This window comes from Polypterus senegalus, chromosome 2 (genome assembly GCF_016835505.1).
Source record: "Polypterus senegalus isolate Bchr_013 chromosome 2, ASM1683550v1, whole genome shotgun sequence".
NCBI lineage: Eukaryota > Metazoa > Chordata > Cladistia > Polypteriformes > Polypteridae > Polypterus > Polypterus senegalus.
In genome coordinates, this window is record NC_053155.1 from 303,311,910 (window position 1) to 303,331,509 (window position 19,600).

Here is a 19,600-nt window from a genome sequence, read left to right on the forward strand (position 1 = left end):
TAAAAACATTGAATAACACTGAGAAAACCTTGAACAACAGAGAAAACTAACACTGCAAGAGTTCACGCTATAGCCTTACGACCCGCTCGCTAAAAACACCTTTTTTAATGAGTTTTAAGCACAGGAAAAAAAATGAACATTTGAAAAATCCGTAATCTAATAAACAACCAAGAAAAGTAACATTGCAACAATGCACGCGTGCGCCTGTTTGTGTGTGCGTGCGTGTCTGTCTCTGTAGCGGGCCTGCGTGTGTGCGTGAGTGTCTGTCCCCCATGCGGGCCTGCCTGTGTGTGTGTGAGTCTCTCTGTCGTGCGGGTGGGCGTTCGTGCGTGCGTGTCTGTTATGTCTCTCGCGTGGGCTTGCCTGCCTGCGCGCGCGAATGTGTGTGTGTGTGCGCGCGTGTCTGTCCGTCTCTCACGTGGGCCTGCCTGCGCGCATGTGTGTGTGTGTGTGTGTGTGTGTGTGCGTGTCTGTCTGTCTCTTGGGCGGGCCTGCGTGTCTGTCTGTCGCGTGCACGCACCTGTGTGTGTGTCTCTCTCTCTGCACACACAGGGAATGCACAGGAAGAGACTGAACATGTGCCGTGTGGCCCCGCGCATGCGCACTTCACCAGAAGACACACGGACACTGGACGCACATAAGGGTTTTATTAAAGAGGATGATAATTTTGCAGAAATTCCTAAAATCCTGTTTTTGTTTCGTCATTCCGGGGTACTGAATGTTGTTTGATGTTGGGAAAAAGTGAATTTAAATGATTTATAGCAGAAGGTTTCAACATAACAAAATGTGAAGAAAGTGAATGGTTCTGAATGCTTTCTGAATATACTTAAATTGAAAGAAATGAAAGTATCTGAAAATGTCAAAACAGAGGGAATGTGCAAACTCCAACCAGGTAGTGGCAGGGCCAAGAACTGAACACCTGGGATTTTTTACGAAGGCTCCCCAGACGGTATGCATGCTAGGATTAGAATACATTTGTATCCAAGTGTATTTTCAATGCTCCACATGCACCATAGGTGAGGTTTGTAATGCCCCTTTTCTGCAGTTATTTTATTAATCAGATTCACCATGGAGCAATGTCTGTTTAATAAAACACTGCAGAAACACCAAAGCTAATAGGCCCTCAAGGGAAACACAGAAAAAAATGGCTTTTGTCTGTTTCCTTTCTTTATGCCTTTTCCAGAAAGAGTGTTGTGAATGAAAGGCATTGAACGGCATTAGTCAAGGAGGAAAAATGTAGACTTCAGCACATCTATTCTGGAAAAAGCTTCTGTTTCTATTGGCCTTCCATCACTTTTTTTTTTTTTTTTATCTAACCGACCTCGCATGTTGCCTAAACTTTCTTTGACTATTGAAATGCCAGTTGCTTGAGGAAATAGGGTCCTGCATCTTTATATTAGGGACCTAGAGATCCCATAAAGAATGCCGGATTTTCTCTTTGAGAAGCCGCAAAGGGATTACACTTACAAAGCAGCCAGCTGCCAGCAGTGAGCAGACGTGGCTGAAGGAGATAGTATCCAGAACTGCCTGGAGTCTGTTTCCCCATCCATGCAACTATGTACAGGATCCATAAATTGAAATGTGGGCTGTGATCATCACTTTGTTCTTTCATGTTTTCTTTGGAGTTGATGCTTCTCGTAAAACATTTCGCAGTTTTGGGCCACAAAGTTTGCAAGTGCTTTGGTGCAAGCATAGCCATTCACTGCCGAATGGGAACCACTTCATCCCTGTGCCTCAAAAAGTCTCTGGCAGCAAGGGCCATAAATGTGAATTCCATCATGTTCGTAAGTAGTACGCGATTAAAATGGGTATTTTATTTTCATGGCAATTCTGACTGACTCTCTAAAATCATATAATTATTAGCAGTTGACTTTTAAATTATGTAAAGTAAGGTTTCAGTACTGAGGTGCTTGTTGATTTGAGTGGACTTAGCAAGCATTGTTATATATTCAACATGTCGACTTTATTAATAGCTTATGTTTCTAAGTCTGTGACAGTAAAATTATTTTAAGACTGTATTTTTGTATTCTTGAGGAAATACTATAAACTTTGCTGAACCCAACATGAACAAGACAAAAATATGAATACACTCTAAGAAACTCTATACAATGTTTAAAACTAACTTTTCTCAATGCTTTAAGTTTACTTTCATGATTGCGATATTGTGATCGTGGAAAGATAAGACAACTGATAGAATTGTGTTTCGAGGTTCATTTTCATTTTTGTCCATTGCTGATAACCACATAACAAGATCAGATTAAATTAGATTAGATCAATTTTAGTAATCCCAATGTGGAAATTCAGATGCATACAGCAACAGAAACATAAAAAATAAGAATACAGAAGAATACAGACTCATAGGACAGATAATACAGCCAATCAATCAATCAATAAAAACAAATGTATAATACAGGTAAACAATCATTCAATCAATAAATAAATACAAATAAACAAATGTATAATACAGCCAAGCAATACACATGTATAATACAGCCACTCAACCAATCAATAAATAAATAAAAATAATTAAACACATGTATAATACAGCCAACCAATCAATCAATCAATCAATCAATAAAAATAAACAAATGTATAATACAACCAAACAATACACATGTATAATACAGCCACTCAACCAATCAATAAATAAATAAAAATAATTAAACACATGTATAATCTCGGTGGCGCAGTGGTAGCGCTGCTGCCTCGCAGTTAGGAGGTTCCGGGTCCTCCCTCGTGGAGTTTGCATGCTCCCGTGTCTGCGTGGGTTTCCTCCGGGCACTCGGTTTCCTCCCACAATCCAAAGACATGCAGGTTAGGTGGATTGGCGATTCTAAATTGGCCTTGGTGTGTGGGTGTGTTTGTGTGTGTCCTGCGGTGGGTTGGCACCCTGCCCAGGATTGGTTCCTGCCTTGTGCCCTGTGTTGGCTGGGATTGGCTCCAGCAGACCCCGTGACCCTGTATTCGATTCCGGGTTAGAAAATGGATGGATGGATGTATAATACAGCCAATCAATCAATCAATCAATAAAAACAAATGTATAATACAGGTAAACAATCATTCAATCAATAAATAAATACAAATAAACAAATGTATAATACAGCCAAGCAATACACATGTATAATACAGCCACTCAACCAATCAATAAATAAATAAAAATAATTAAACACATGTATAATACAGCCAACCAATCAATCAATCAATCAATAAATACAAATAAACAAATGTATAATACAACCAATCAATCAATAGGTGTATAATAAGGGATCCTTTCATCGGATTGGCTGGCCGAGCAACGTTTCAGCCGTGGCATGGCCAAATGGGGAGGCAGCTTGATGGATGAGGCCTCCAGGACTCTAAAAATATCCAAATCTTATTACGTAATATCATCTACTGTTAAATTCTGCTCCGTACTTCTAAAATTTTTATTATTATGCTTTATTAAGGATTTGTTCTGTTCTGTTTATTGTATTGTATTGACCCCCTTTTTTTGACACCCACTGCTGGCCCCATCTACCTGGAAAGGGGTCTCTCTTTGAACTGCCTTTCCTGAGGTTTCTTCCATTTTTCCCTACAAGGTTTTTTTTTGGGAGTTTTTCTTTGTCTTCTTTGAGAGTCGAGGCTGGGGGGCTGTCAAGAGGCAGGGCCCGTTAAAGCCCATTGCGGCACTTCCTGTGTGATTTTGGGCTATACAAAAATAAACTGTATTGTATTGTATTGTATTGTATAATACCACCAATCATTCAATCAGCAAATTAATGAATGAATTAATTAATATATAATACTGCCAATAAAACAATTTATAAATAAAAGTAATTAAATTAATATTTGCAGAGATTTCAAAATGAACTTAATGAGTACATCTGGAGGATGCATTGTTCAATAGCAGTGGGCAGAAAAGCCCCCTGTGACACTTTTTAGCACACCATGGTGGAAAGGTGGAGCCTGCAGCTAAAAGTGCTACAAGACAGTGCTTCCTTGAGGGGATTTTTCATGATGACATCCAATTTTGACACCATCATCTTTTCCAGAACAGCTTCCAGGGTTCACCTTGTGATGGGGAACGCTTTCCTGATATGTTTGTTCAGGCATTGTGCTTCTTTTGAGCTCAAGTTGTTTCTGCAGGAGATCACTCTGTAGAACACCACACTAGTTACTATGGACTGGTAGAACATTTCCAGCACCTTGCTACACACATTAAAAGATCTGAGTCTGCTTAGAAAGTCCATTCTGCTGTGGTCTTGCTTGTCCTGTGCCACTGTGACATCAGACTAGTCTAATTTGTTGCTTGTGTGTAATATGTGAATATTAAAAGGACAGAGCAGAATTCAACAGTAGATGATATTACAGTGACAGTGATACAGTGACAAGCTAGACGTCAAATCTTAACATTAACATTATGAGAAGGGCTCAGAGTTGACTTATCACTGCCCACAGCCAATCAGTGTGTACAGAAGTGATTAAGGAAGTGAATAGGATCTTAATTTACATAGCACAGTGTGTTGAGTGGAAAGTGCTAAGGAGGCCTTGTTGGAATACCACGTTCAGGTTTGGTACCTGTATTACAAAAAAATGACCTGGAAAAGAGTCTAGGAAAGAGCGACTAGGCTGATGTAAGGACTGTGGAGTTGGAGCTATGAGGTAAGATTGTAAAAGTTGAACCTTCCCAGTTTAAGCAATTGATAATTAAGAGCAAAACCGACAGAAGTTTTTAAAATTATGAACAGAATTAATACAGGGGATCCTGATTGTTATTTTAAAGAGAGTTTAACAAGAATACGGAGACACAGTAGGAAACTTCTTAAGGACAAATTTTATATAAATGTTAGAAACCATTTCTTCTTGCAGAGAACCGTAAATATATTGAATATGTTAAACACAGTAATGTAAGAGTATTACGTTTAGATCTATTTGCTTAGCAGACATTTTTATTTAAAGCGACTTTAAAAAGAGGTCAACATAATTGGGTAAACATAAGATAAGGGTACAAAAGTGACTGTCACAAGTGAAGAGCAATTTCAAAGTGACAAAAACCAAACAGCTAACATCAGACAGAAATTCACCAAAAAAGAGTCTTCAACACTTTTTAAACACACTGAGGATGTTGGAATTCCAAATGGAGGTGGACAGCTCATTTCACTAGCTAGGAGCTTATGAGCAGAGCTTGACATTTAGGCTTGGGCCAGCCAGGCGAGCCATAAATATATGGCTGCATTTTTTAGAGTCACAACTGTATCTTCATTTTTAAAATATTTTGTCATTGCAGTATCTGTGACAAGTAATATGCCACTATTAGTAGAGGCAGACATAAGCGCTGGATATGCTCACTACCATTTCAATCACTTGTACTGACTACTGAGGATATCTGTTGCTGACAACAGTTTTATCAAATGTGTAAAACAGAAAATACAATACAAGTTGAATTAACTTCTCTCAGGAAAAAATTGGAAGCAGTAAATTAATCTGTAATTAAAACTGAAAGGAATGTTTCTGTTTGTTTTAAGGAAGGATGACATGTAAGAGGGAGTTTCTTAGGGCAGGCATTGTGGTATTATTAGGGTTGCCAGATTCGAAAATTAGAAATACAGGACACTCTTAACATCTCTCTCTATATTACTATATATATAAATGTATACATGGCCCCTACACACCCAGACCAATATATTATATAAAAGTAGAGACATAAGTTAAAAACATAAAGCAAGGATTTTAATGGGTTATGAGGAAAACAAAAGTAAAACCATTTGAAAATTATTTCACACAAGCTAAAAACAATTCTGTAAAAGTGAAATCATTTGAAAATATTTATTTAATACAGACAACAGAGAAATATTATTATTATTTAATACAGGCATTTAGAGAAAAAGTGGGCCATGGCAAGTAGTAACAACACACTACGTTGATGCTGTATGTTGCAATGCTGATTCAGAACTGCACAGCAGCGCGGCTGGAGAGCAAAACGGTAAGAGTGTCGCTGTCCTCAGCCAACCAGAGCAACTGAACAAGTTGCAAACAGGCAGCAAACACGAGTTTCCTTGTTATATTTGGGTTATTTTCATCAAGAGAATCTGAGAAAAGAAAGTATGATTACTTATAAAGTTACAACTAAGTGCCATAAGAAGGTCGTAAAAATATACTAAATACGTGGGAAAATGAACTAAAAACGGGACCTTTAGAGTGTCCCTGAAAGGTCAGTATGGGACAGGGGACAAAATTATCAAATATGAGACATGTCCCATGTATAAGGGATGTCTGGCAACCCTAGGTATTATGGTATTATGGTATTCATTGATCCATCCATTGTCACAAACTCAACAAAGAGCCATAGCAAGGTTTGGGACAGCCACCCGTATATTATTTCCTGGTTGCAAAGTTGAAAAACTGACAGCACTGATGTGCACAAATCGGAGTCCAAAACAGAACTGAGGGGATAGGGAAAAGGTGTCAGCTTTTAAAGGCCAATAAAGGAAGTGACTTCAGGGGGGTCAGGACTGGAAGGGTCTTCATCCATAGGCTCAGTCCCGGAAATTACATCAGAGGGGCTGGAACCGGAATGGTCTTCATCCATAGGCTCAGACCCAGAAGTGACTTCAAAGGGTTCAGAACCAGAATTGATGTCACCAGGACCAGGCAGAATTTTCCGTGGACAGTCTGCCATCTCCCGGTCTGGTTTGGAATTACTGTCATTCAAGCCCTTTAACTAACTCCCATGCTCATGTGTGTGACACCATTTTCTAAAAACCAGTTATCAAGTACAGGATCAACTGGAACCTATCCCAGCAATCAATTGGTGCAGGCAGAAACAAACTCTGGAAAGGGTGCCTACCCATCACAGTGTGAAAACACACACATACACAGGCCAAAGCAGAATCAACAGTTCATTTAATGTGCATGTAGATAGATAGATAGATAGATAGATAGATAGATAGATAGATAGATAGATAGATAGATAGATAGATAGATAGATAGATAGATAGATAGATAGATAGATAGATAGACTTTATTTGTCCCCGGGGGAAATTGTGGCTTTTAACGGAAACTCTTTAAATAAATAAATATTCACACACATATTTTGGTCTGAACACACACCAGAGTGACTGAAAAGCAAGAAAATTAAAAAGAAAGAAAACTTCTGACTTGGCTGTCACAGTCACAGTTAGACATTATGCTGACATATTTCTATTACTTACTTTATTAACTTAATGCATCTTTTGACTCCCCCAGGCCACCCATTAAAGAGGTACACGTGAAGATTTTGATTTGAGATTTGATACCACACACAGGTGGCATCAACAGACGCCAAACTAGGGACTCAAGCGGTGAGGTTTTGAAAAAAATGAAAATTATGGGGGTTGTGACAAGATGAATAGACCAAGGGAAGTCGGAAGGAATAATGGGGTACCAGGCGGACTACTGTGTTAAACTGGCTTAAGCAAAACAACAAAAAAAAGGTAGTGCTCCTGGCACAAACAAGTTCAGCTCTACGAAAAACTTCCAAAATGGCATTCCAACTACAGGGACTCTGTCCTTGATGAAGGAACAGTTAAAATGCGACAACAACTTCTGGGGACCATCCATTTTTTTAACTTCTGGGTACAGAAGGGGTGGAGCTATTAGGGGCACTGTGGGCGGGATTAGGTATCTTCCTTGGGTGTCTGCTTGGAACTTTGGGCAAAAGAGAAGATACAGTTAGTGTCAGTGCCCCCTCTCATCTTGGAGTGGTATCACTTAACTCATCAGAAGACCCAAAGGTGGACCCCAGGGGCAAATGCATGACTGGTTATTATTCTTACTTTTATAAGCTAATCAACATGCTACACATTACCAGTTATCAATGCCATGCTTAGTGAATATAATAACCTTACCTTTAGGTGAACAGACATTGATGAGCATGTTCTAATGGACTGAAGATTATTTAGGTAGATTCATTTGTAAAGATAAAATGAAATTATATAAACTGGATGATCTGGTTCTCTAATGGACTCTGTAACTTAAAAACTAAAGGGAATTCCACCCGTTGTAAAAATGCCTACTTTTGTTTCAGATTTATCTTTTCAATCTAAAATGCTGGTAAAATATGATTTAAACAGTTGCTTTTTATGGAGCAGCTGAAAGGACTGACCTGTCAAGACAAAATGGACAGTCTTCTTGTTAATAACTCCTATTAAATAATAAGCTTTTGACCCGCAGGCAACCCAGACTCCATTGTTTACCCAGTACCAGTGCTATATATGGCACTAACAAGCTAACAGTCTGGCCTTTCAAGTGGGCCATTAAACACACAAGCCTGTTGACATTAGTCGGGTCTCATACTGAACAAATACATGTGCAAGTGTTTGCTGAATTGCTGGTGTCATTAAAGCAGATCACTTGGTGCTTTTTAAACCATTTTTTGGTTTAGACTTGATACATGAAGTCAAAGCCAAGCACGTTTTTTCACTCTAAACAAGCCTGAGCCTTAATTCTTCTTATATTGCAGCTCTTAGTCGCCTTCTCATCAGTGTCTCTTCTATTCAGCCTGTCCCATAATCTGCCCTGAGTGGCTGTTCTTTCTGGTTTTAATCATTTCTGTCATAATCCTTTATCGGGAATTGTGTTGCTAATCCATTCCAAGCAAACAAATGGAATTTTATGTTCACTTTTGTATGCATTTATTCAGCCTTTGTGTTTGTTTCTAAATATTTGTCAAGCTATAAATAATCTCTTTAATAACAATATTAGCATTTATATTACATTTGTAAAATAAATGTGGGTTAAATGAATACTGGTGTATTTAGAACAGAATCCTTTTTTTTGTGTTAATGAAAATTTGCAGGTAAGCTTAAACAGAAGTAGAAAGGGGATGGTAAGATGATTTGTCGGGCTCCACGGATGGTGCTTTTACTTTTGTATAATTGTGAATGCTTACTAGTCATTGTGTAAAATTTATTAAACTCTTCAGCTTGGGGAAATTAAAATTAACACATTATTGTCTAATCACCTTAATTCAGTTCAGGGTTGTGGGTATTGTAGCCTATCCTGGCAAAATCTGATGCAAGGCAGGAACCATACCTGTTAAGGGTGTCCGACCATTGCAGGGCCTACTCATACACTCACATGGGGTCAGTTTAGAATCACTCAACATGCTAAGCTGCAGTTCTTCAGAATGTGAGGGGACAATTGTAGTAGCCAGTATTATGCCAGGAGACTAGCAACAATATTCGATAAGTAACCATAAGAAAAAAGGCATAATCAGAAACTGAAAAAATAGTTGAAACATGGAAGGACATTGAAGCAAAACCACAAAATAAAAATCCAAATCAAAAATTAGAGAATGACTTGAAAGACAGAAGAGTAACGAATTTTAAGACACAAAAAGGTTGCATTATGAATCCGTAAACTCGGATAGGAAGTGAATCTTTCACTGAGCTTTTAAACCCATTCTGTCGTTGATAAAGCTCACAACCTCTGAGATCACAGCCCTAATAATGCGTGATGAATTCCTAGTGACAGGAGCAGAAACTGGCAATGAGAGTTTACAAACAAAATGGCCATGAAAATTGCCGAAATAGTTTTATGGAATCAAATTTAAGTCACATCTCTTAAAATGGATCTTTAGAATGAGGGTAGGACAAACTGTAGTACTCTGTTTTATTACTAGTAGACTAGCAAGAATATTTGATGAGTAATGGCGAGAAAAAGTCGTAATGAGAAACTTAAAAAAATAGTTAAAATCAATAAGGACACTGAAGCCAAAACACGAGACAAAAATTAAAGTATGACTTGAAAGACAGAAGAGTAAAAAATTTTAAGGCACAAAAAGATTGTATTTTAAATCCGTAAACTCGGATAGGAAGTGAATCTTTCACTTTGCTTTTAACCCATTGCATTGTTCATAAAGGTTATGACTTCTGAGGCCACAGTCCTAATAATGCATAATGAATGCATTATTGAGTGACAGGATCATTAACTGCCGATGAGTACACAAACAATATTGTAGTGAAACGGCCCAAATAGATTTATGGAATCAAAATTAGGCCACATATCTTAAATCAGATGTTTAGAATGAGGGAGGACAACTGTAGTACCCAGTATTGTGCTAACAGACTAGCGAGAATACTTGATAAGTAATGGGGAGAAAAAGGTGTAACCTGAAACTGAAAAAACTAGTTGAAATCAGTAAGGACACCACACTGTTACTGAAGCCAAAACGCAAAACAAAAATCAAAGTCAAACATTAAAGAATGACTTGCAAGACAGAAGAGGAATGAATTTTAAAGCACAAAAATGTATTTTGAATCCGTAAACTCGGATAGGAATCTGTAACCTTGGATAGAATGTGAGCCTTTTGCTGAACTTTTAAACCCATTGTGTTGTTGTCAAATGTCACGACTACTGAGGACGCTGCCCTAACAATATGTGATAAATAACTTGTGACAAGTGCACAAACTGGCAGTGACCTTGATTAAACAAAATGGCCGATGGAATCAAAATGACACCACCTATTTTAAAATTGACATTTAATTCAGATTATAAGATATAAAAATAAGAAAAAAAAACATCTGGAGGACAACACAATCAGACACAAGGAGATCATCAGAAATATTCAGTTCATCTGACTGAAGCCAGGACATATGATTTGTTAAACAGGAGCACTTACCATTGTGCTACTCAAGTTTAGGAAGACAAAAAACACAAATGGTTTGTTAGCCTTTGAATTGCTTTACTTCTTTTTGAAGACAACATGGTCCTGTTGGCTTCTTCAGGCTGTGAACTTCAGCATGCATTGGGATGGTTTGCAAACCGAGCGTGAAGCAGCATGGATGATGATCAGTACCACCTCCAAATCTTAGGCCTTGGTCCTTAGTAGATAAAAGTTGTGCTGTGCCCACCGAGTGGAAGCTGGGATACTGCCTCAAGTAGAGGAGTTTAAGTATCTAGGGGTCTTGTTCACAAGAAAGAGGAAAAGTGATAGTGAGATCGACAGATTAAGATGGTGAGTTCAGTTATGCAGTCACTTTACTGATCCATATCGGTGAAGAAGGAGCTGAGCCAGAAGGCAAACCAGACGATCTACGTCCCTAAAGTCACCCATGGCCATTAGCTTTGGGTAATGATTGAAAGGATGAGATTGCGTGTACATGCGGCCCGAAAGGAGCTTTCTCCAAAGGGTGGCTGGGATCTCATTTAGGGTGAGAAATGCAGACAGCCAGGAGAGGCTAGGAGTAGAGCATCTGATAAAAAGGCCTCCAGGATGTCTCCCTGCAAAGGTTTTTTCTGGCACAACCAGCTGGGACGAGAGTCCAGGGAAGATCCAGGGCTCACTGGGAGGATTATGGCGTGGAAACACTTTGGGATCATACTATATTAGTTTACAAGTATGACTGAGGAAAGGGATGTATGGGCCTCAATGCTAAGACTGACCTGCTCCTCGATAAGTGGTGAAAAATAAATGAATCAATGAATCAATAAAAAAAAACTTAATTCAGTAGTTCTTATTTTCTGATCTCCTTCAGAGATAGGAATCAGTAGATGAAAAACAATAACAAACAGAACGTCATTAATGGGGAAGCATAGAATGGCCAAGGCCAGAATAAGGAATCAATGTGGAAGAAACAGGCATAACAAAAGAATTGCCACGGTGGCACCTTTTTGCTTCTTCTGCCAATAACCAAAACAAATGGTTTAAAAAGGTTCTTCGATCCAAAACACAGACACCTAAAATGGTCTTTAAATTAGATGTCAGAATGAAGCATGACGATGTGGTAGCAAAGGCATGTATCAACCATCAACAATATGGCCACAGCAAAAACACACAGACCGACGGTGTCTGCAAAGACTGTGCATGATGTTACAACCACAATGAAAAATATTTTACCATTGGTAAAATCAAACATACATAAAAAAGGGAAAAATAAGGAAATTTTGAAACAAAGACTAGAGCACATAGAGTATTGAACAACAACAACAACATTTATTTATATAGCAAGTTTTCATACAACAAAATGTAGCTCAAAGTGCTTTACAAAATGAAGAATAGAAAAATAGAAGACACAATAAAAAATAAACATAAGTCAACATTAATTAACATAGAATAAGAGTAAGGTCCGATGGCCAGGGTGGACAGAAAAAAAAATAAAAAAACTCCAGAGGCTGGAGAAAAAAAAAAAAATCTGTAGGGGTTCCAGACCAAGAGACCGCCCTGTCCCCTCTGGGCAATCTACCTAACATAAGTCAAACAGTCCTCTTTGTATTTGGGGTTTTCATGGAAGGACCTGATGATGATGGTCACGTAGACTTCTGGCTTTCAGTCCATCAATGTTGGTGCCTCATGATGCTTTGAGTAGGTGGTGGTGGTGCAGGCCGCCACCACAAAGAAACCGGAAAAAGAAACAGAAGAGAGAGTAGGGGTCAGTATGGATTTTGGAGCCACTGTGAATAGTTATTATGAAGAATTGAACATACAGAGTATCAGGATTAAGTTAAAGTGAAGTTATGAGAAGGCCATGTTAAAGTAATGTGTTTTCAGCAGTGTTTTAAAGTGCTCTACTGTATCAGCCTGGCAAATTCCTATTGGAGAAGATGAAGAGATTGAGAGATCTTGCACTCATATAGAGGAGCATCTCAGTAACTGGCATCAAACGGATCGGCGTCTGATCCAAAGACATCACAGAGGGCACTGGTACACATGTACACACTTGTCCATGTGATCCAGCCAGTTCATCTTTGGAAATTGGGAAAACACTAGAGTAGCTTTCGGAAAATCCATTTTTATGCAGGGACTCTATAAGGAGAATGAGTGAGCCTGGATTTATGTCCATTTCTTAAGGGGGTACCTAGAGCACCGGCATGCCACCCACTGATTACCATTCTATTTATTTCAAATTGCTTTTAAATTGAAATGGGTTTTCAAATTAACTGATGTAAAATAGTAACAAAAATTAACCAGAATTTGTCTTGATATAAAATTCATAAACATAAAAATACACATTTAAACCTGCTTAATCCAATTCACAGTTGGGGATGCTGCACTCATGACACTCCCCCCTTCACCACCTAACAGTTAATGTGTGTTGAGTGTACTGGCACAAAATGGCTGCTGTCTCATCATCCAGGTAAACGGTACATATTAGTGGTGGTTAAAGTGACTTCCCCACTCACTGTGTAAAGCGCTTTGAGTACCTTAAAAAGCGCTATTTAAATGTAATGTATCCATCCATCCATCCATTTTCTAAACCGCTGAATCCGAATACAGGGTCACGGGGGTCTGCTGGAGCCAATCCCAGCCAACACAGGGCACAAGGCAGGAACCAATCCTGGGCAGGGTGCCAACCCATCGCAGGACACACACAAACACCAAGCACACACCAAGCACACACTAGGGCCAATTTAGAATCACCAATCCACCTAACCTGCATGTCTTTGGATTGTGGGAGGAAACCGGAGTGCCCGGAGGAAACCCACGCAGACACGGGGAGAACATGCAAACTCCATGCAGGGAGGACCCGGGAAGCGAACCAGGGTCTCCTAACTGCGAGGCAGCAGCGCTACCACTGCGCCACCGTGCCACCAATGTAATGTATTCTTCTTCTTATTATTATTATTATTAAGACGGGAAACAGTCCTGGACTAGGGTGCCAGTCCACTACAGTGGATATTCGCACAAGGGGCAATTAACAATTAACCTGACCTGCACATCTTTGGTGATGTGCCATTTAGACACACCAAGAACACACAAAATCTATGCAGACATTGACTGGGTGAGGGAAGCAAAGATGCAGAATCCATGAAGCAACAGTGCTAACCACTGCAATGCCACTTTAGAGATAAAATAATACTTTTTTTTTTGTTTTTAACATTCCCCTAAGGTGAAAATTAAAAAATAAATTAACATGGCATAAGATAACATTTTCACACTGCTGCCTTCCAAATTCTTATGCTTGGTAATTAATCTCAAATCTGGAGGATACGAATATAAATAAATTTCAAATGGCTTCTACTTCCAGATGCCGTTGTTTACAAATGAATCCCATTTACATTTAAAATCCCAAAACATAACCCAGTCTTTTAAAGTTAAACTCCATTGTATGTTGAGTACGACACTTCCTTTTTTTGTGTAACAGATCATCACTGAAAATCGTCCTAAACTGTTGTATTATCAGGAATTCCAGTGTTTCTAATTCATTAGATAATCCAAAATAACACAGAAGACATCATAAAGAATATAAAAAGGGCATGTTTGTTCTTCTAAAATAAAGTATTTTCGCAGACAGCCAGGGTCCAGGACAAAGGGAGCAAGCTTGGCCATTAGAGTTCCTACCCCAGGACTCTAGATGGCAGCCCACAAGGGTTGCAATGGTGCCTCGGACTCCCGCAGGGCTTCATGGGAGATGGAGTTGGATACAGCCCTGTTGGGATTCGTGGGTGCCACCAGGGGGTGCTGTTGCTGCTGCTGAGCCTTGAAGAGAAGCATCTCTGTCACACCCGGAAGTGCTGCCAGAAGTAGGGGAACGAGGACCCAAAGCACTTTCAAGTGCCTTATAAAAGGAGTCAGCAGCCACTACTTGAGCAGCCAGAGTCGGGAGGAGGGAGATGAAGCATGTCCACAGGAGTGGAGGAGAAAAATAAAGAAAAAAGAAAGAGAAAGTTAAGGGATTGCGATTGTGATTGCATTTGTACTTGGATGACGTTATGTGCTCGTAAGAACGGGGAATTCATTCTCCATGAGGGAAGAAAATAAAAAGTTTGTGCTTTTATAAGTGTGCCTCCTGCGTCTGTCTGTGTTGGGTTAAGCGCTGGTATAGCACCATTGTCACAATTTATAGATGAGAGAGAAACCATCAGATGTCTACCAGTGCATGCTCCTTATTTGTGCTTTTTATGTCTTTTAAAGTGCTTTTTATATATTTATATTAGTCATTCATTTTATGTTTATAATATTTCATTTTTGTATTAATTATGTTTCTATGTGAAGTATGTGTTCTGTTATGTTCCCTCTGTTTTGTGGGTGGTTCCCAAAGTGATGAGGCCACCGCTCAGTCTCTATTTAGGATCCACCCTCAGCCCTATTAAATTAGAAAGATTAAGAGACATGGATGCTATCCAGTGACCTGAAACGAAAACTGGACTCCCTTGGTACTATGTCCCTCCGGAAAATCCTTGGGTACCATTGGTTTGCTCATGGAGTCCCGAATGAAGCACATTACCTGCATTGTGAGGGAGTGTCAGTTACAGGACTATAGCCATGTGGTGCGTTTCCCCAAGGGTGATCCGGCTCGTAAGATCCTCATTGTTGGGGACCTGAGTGGCTGGACCAGGTCTGGGGGTCGCCCATGTAACACCTGGCTGCGGCAGATAGAGGGTCATTTCTGGTGGGTGGAACTGGACCGTGTGTCTGCCTGGGGGGTTGCCAACCAGGATCCCGAGTTGTTTTTGTTGTGTAGTGGGTTCGGCAACGCACTGTACCAGTGCATACCTCCCCAACTTGACTTGATTTATCTAATCTAATCTAATGAAGGCTGTGGAGACAGGCAGTTCAATGGGAATCATTTATGAATGTGAATTGGAGTTATATTATTGTTTCTTATTGGATTTTCTGGGCTTCTGATTATTTTTGCTCTGTCTAAGGATACTGATTACTGGACTATGGTTTTCTCTGGATTGTGTTTTCAGCATCTCCTGTAATGCCACTTTTTGTGTTGTGGAGCTTTTGTTATATTGTTGGGTGATTTTAATATTTTTATGAAGAATCTTTTATTTGCTCACCTTTGCACAAACCACGGTTTATGGTTACCCTCCTCTTGTAAGTCTTTTGAGATCTTTAGAGACAGTCATAGTTGTTTTGGAGCTAACATCCCTTTTAGGCCTGCAAAGCCTGTGGCAGACCACATGAGTAAGGATTAGCTGAACAGGGTGTGGCTTATGCCAGGCAGGCAGTGAAAGCCCTGGCCTGGCCAGTAATGCCTTTGTGAAACATTATAGAGGTCTCACACCTGGCATTCATGAGATGCCAAGTCATAAGAGAAACTTAAGGAGTAATGCAAAGGACAAAAATAGCACAAATAACCTGCGGTGTTGTAATTAAACAGGAGTGGGCAGTGTTGGTCCTGGAGGGCTGCAGTGGCTGCTGGTTTTTGTTCCAACCCAGTTTTCTTAATGAGAAGTCCATTATTGCTGATGAAGCACTTATTGCTGAAGTGACATTTTGGTGCTTCATTTTGTGGTCTCGCTTGTTAAGGTCCCATACCCTTAATTGCTTATTTCACTGTTAAACTGCTGCATTCACTGTTTTAATGTCTCCTTATTAGCAATAAGATGCAAATAATAAAGGAGTCAGCAGTTCTCCGTCTAACTTGTTTCCATGTACACCTGTGTGGATTCATGATGCACTATTTGGTTTAATTAAACCAAAAAAATGGGATGAGCTGAAAATGATCCATTTTAGGCTTCAAATCATTTGGAGGCTATACTTGGAAAGGAAAAAATCTATGATATAAGAACCTATCATTGCAGACTAACAAGCCATAAAATTAAATAAGGTCTGAGATTGGCAGTCATTGGTTTCTTATTAAGAAATTGGGTTGGAACGAAAACCTGCAGCCACTGCAGCCCTCCAGGATCTGCACTGTCTATCCCTGTAATAAAGTATAAGAACACAGAAAGAGAGTTAGGGTACAATGAGGGTATGCCTCATATAATGGATAGAAAAATAGTGGCAAGAATATATATATATTGTGGAGACTGGCCCAGACACAGACAGGCAGACACGTTCATGTCACCCACAAACACTTTATTTACAGTGATATATACAAAAGTGCACCACAAACCCCCAAAGTCCTGGCCACAATGCCTTCTTCAGGCCGCCTCCTTGCCTCCTCCTGTAGGCTCAGTCCACACCACTCCCGACTCTCGCCCTGAATGAAGGGAGGCGGCCCCTTTTATTATCACCCGGATGTGCTCCAGGTGGGTTCCGGCAATCACCCGCCGACACTCCCCTGTGTGGCGGAAGTGCCGGCTGCATCCCCGGAAGCACTTCGGGTGTCCCTGATCTTCTTCCCCCCAGCACTTCCTGGTGTGGCGGAAGTGCTGAGGTCCAGGGCTCCCAAGGCACGGGAACACCACCTGGCAGCGACCACGGGCCCCTACAGGCATGGCCCCCAAAGCAACCAGGATGGCGGCCCCCACGTGATCCACGGTGTGCAAAGACCATCCTCCAGTCCCTCAAGGCATCCCGGCTGGGTCGTTCCCCCTGGCATCCCTGACAATATATATATATATATATATATATATATATATATATATATATAGGTGGCACGGTGGCTCAGTGGTAGCGCTGCTGCCTCACAGTAAGGAGACCTGGGTTCGCCTTCCAGGTCCTCCCTGTGTGTGGAGTTTCCATGTTCTCCCCGTGTCTGCGTGGGTTTCCTCCCACAGTCCAAAGACATGCAGGTTAGATGCATTAGTGATCCTAAATTGTCCCTAGTGTGTGCTTGTTGTGTGGGTGTGGGTGTGCACTGCGGTGGGCTGGCACCCTGCCCGGGATTTGTTCCTGCCTTGTGCCCTGTCTTGGCTGAGATTGGCTCCAGCAGACTCCCGTGACCCTGTGTTAGGATATAGCGGGTTGGATAATGGATGGATAATGGATAAATAAAGAAAAAATGGATATATTATATATTTATATATATAAATATATTTAATATATCCATATAAGAATATATAAGAATGGTAGAAAAACATGCAGGTCTTTGCAAATCAGTAAGTCATCGCTTCTTGTGCACCGATGTGATCACTCAGGAGCGATTTCCATAAATGAACGTCAACTTCCAGCACTCATGTTCTTTATATCCAGTCTGGAGAGGAAAGTGCTGGACTTCTAGTTTAAGATCAGAGGAAATGATATCAGCAGTCTTTGGAAGGTTCAGTCCCGAAGGTAAAAGCATAAAAGGTGTTATCGATGGTGCCCTCTTGTACTCAAAGATGGTATTACCCTATTCATAGTCTTGTAACAGCCCTTTACTCGAAGCATCCTTGACACTCCCTAAGCAGGTTTAAATACCCTCACATGGTCCTTTCAAAGTAAAACACCCAGCACTCCTCTTGCTCACTTCCTATACCCGTAGCCAACAGCAAAACTGACACTCTCTGTGTTGTGTTTTATTGTCAAAAACAGAAGTGCATACAGTAGGAGACCAAGAAGAGGTCTGTCAGTTTACTCCTTACAAAAAATTTAATAAAAAAGGAAAAATTGCAATCATACTCTGACTCAACAGGAAAATAGGAGAACTGATTATGTGAGTAAACTGAAAGAAGCGGGTGAAAGGCAAAACAAAAGAAAATAAAAATTAAACCTTAGTGACTGTAACCAGACGAGAGGCAAAATCAAGGCCAATTAATAAGCAATACAAGAAGACACAATAGGTCAAAATGAAATTAAGGATTTTATCGGCAAAATTGGATAAGGTTCGTAGCGAAAAGCTGACCTTTTATGCCAGTTGTTGATTAAGTCGAGGTCACAACCCTGGAGAGCCCATCCCTAGACATGAGGGATGTGACCCTGAAAGTGGTACATGATATGGTTTCTCTTAAAGAAAAAGGCTACAAAGCATCTGTTTTCATGACACACACAAACACAAGCGTTTCTTCACCTCTCCATTAGCATCAAGCATTCTCTCAACTCTATGGAATATTTCATTTTTGTTTATGAAATAGTTTGTAACAGTAAGACATATTTAAAACTAAAAGTGATACTAGAGTGGAACTGTATGCATTAGTAAAGTACAGAAAACATGTTTTTTATAGAATATTTCAATATTGTATAGGGCCGTCATATTAAATTATGTCGCCTAAGGGAAAGGCACATTTTTGCAGCCCACTCCTCCCCCATATATATCCTAACTAGGCATGAGTCGATACACTAAATCCACATACAATACGTATTGCAATGCAGGGTTCATATTACACTACTCCTACGACACAGTACATCTTCGGAAGGACAGGCAAAAGGATAAATCATTTTAGAAAAAATGTGAAAAAAATAAAAAGTTTAGCTTAAAATGAATAAAGCACAAATAAGGCCTTAAAAACGAAGCAAATGTATACAGTGCCACCAGATAGAATCTGAACCCTTTCACATTCACATTTTGTTAAGTTGCATCCTTAAGCTCAAACTTGAAGCCAATCAGACATCTGAAAATAGCCGTCCACTGCTGGTCTCCAGAGAACGTGACAAAGCTTGAGAGTGTCTGCAGAGAAGAATGGCAGAAAATCCCCAAATCTGGGTGTGTGAAGCTTATTGTGTTATACCCAAGTAGACTCCGGGCTGGAATCACTGCCAAAGGGGCTTCAATGAAGTACTGAGTAAAGGGTCTGAACACTCATATCAATGAGATTTGTAAGTTTTTATTTTTAATACATTTGCAAAACATTTGTAAAATTCTCTTTTCACATTGTCATTCTGGGGGATTGAGTTATTCTTGGTGAGGAAAAAAAGTCATTTAAATGATTTTAGCAGAAGGCTGAAAAATAACAAAATATGTAAAGAGTGATGGGGTTTAAATAGCATACAGGTCTTTGGGGTTTGTGGCCCCGTATACTGCAAAGCAAAATAAGTTCAACCAGGTCA

General features: G+C 40.0%; 1 protein-coding gene across 5 annotated transcripts in view; it reads left to right on the forward strand.

Annotated features, from left to right (window-relative positions):
• The window catches only part of robo1 (roundabout, axon guidance receptor, homolog 1 (Drosophila)), a 1,363,953-nt gene that overhangs the window by 684,028 nt on the left and 660,325 nt on the right, over positions 1–19,600 (forward strand). The window contains exon 1 of one of the 5 annotated variants that reach the window (XM_039745861.1): positions 1,565–1,784. The exons of the other annotated variants lie outside the window; for them this stretch is intronic. Within the exon in view, the coding sequence (XP_039601795.1) occupies positions 1,580–1,784 (205 nt within the window). The 5' untranslated portion in view covers positions 1,565–1,579. Of the gene's footprint in view, positions 1–1,564; positions 1,785–19,600 lie in introns of those variants that run through there. 5 annotated transcript variants of the gene reach the window in all.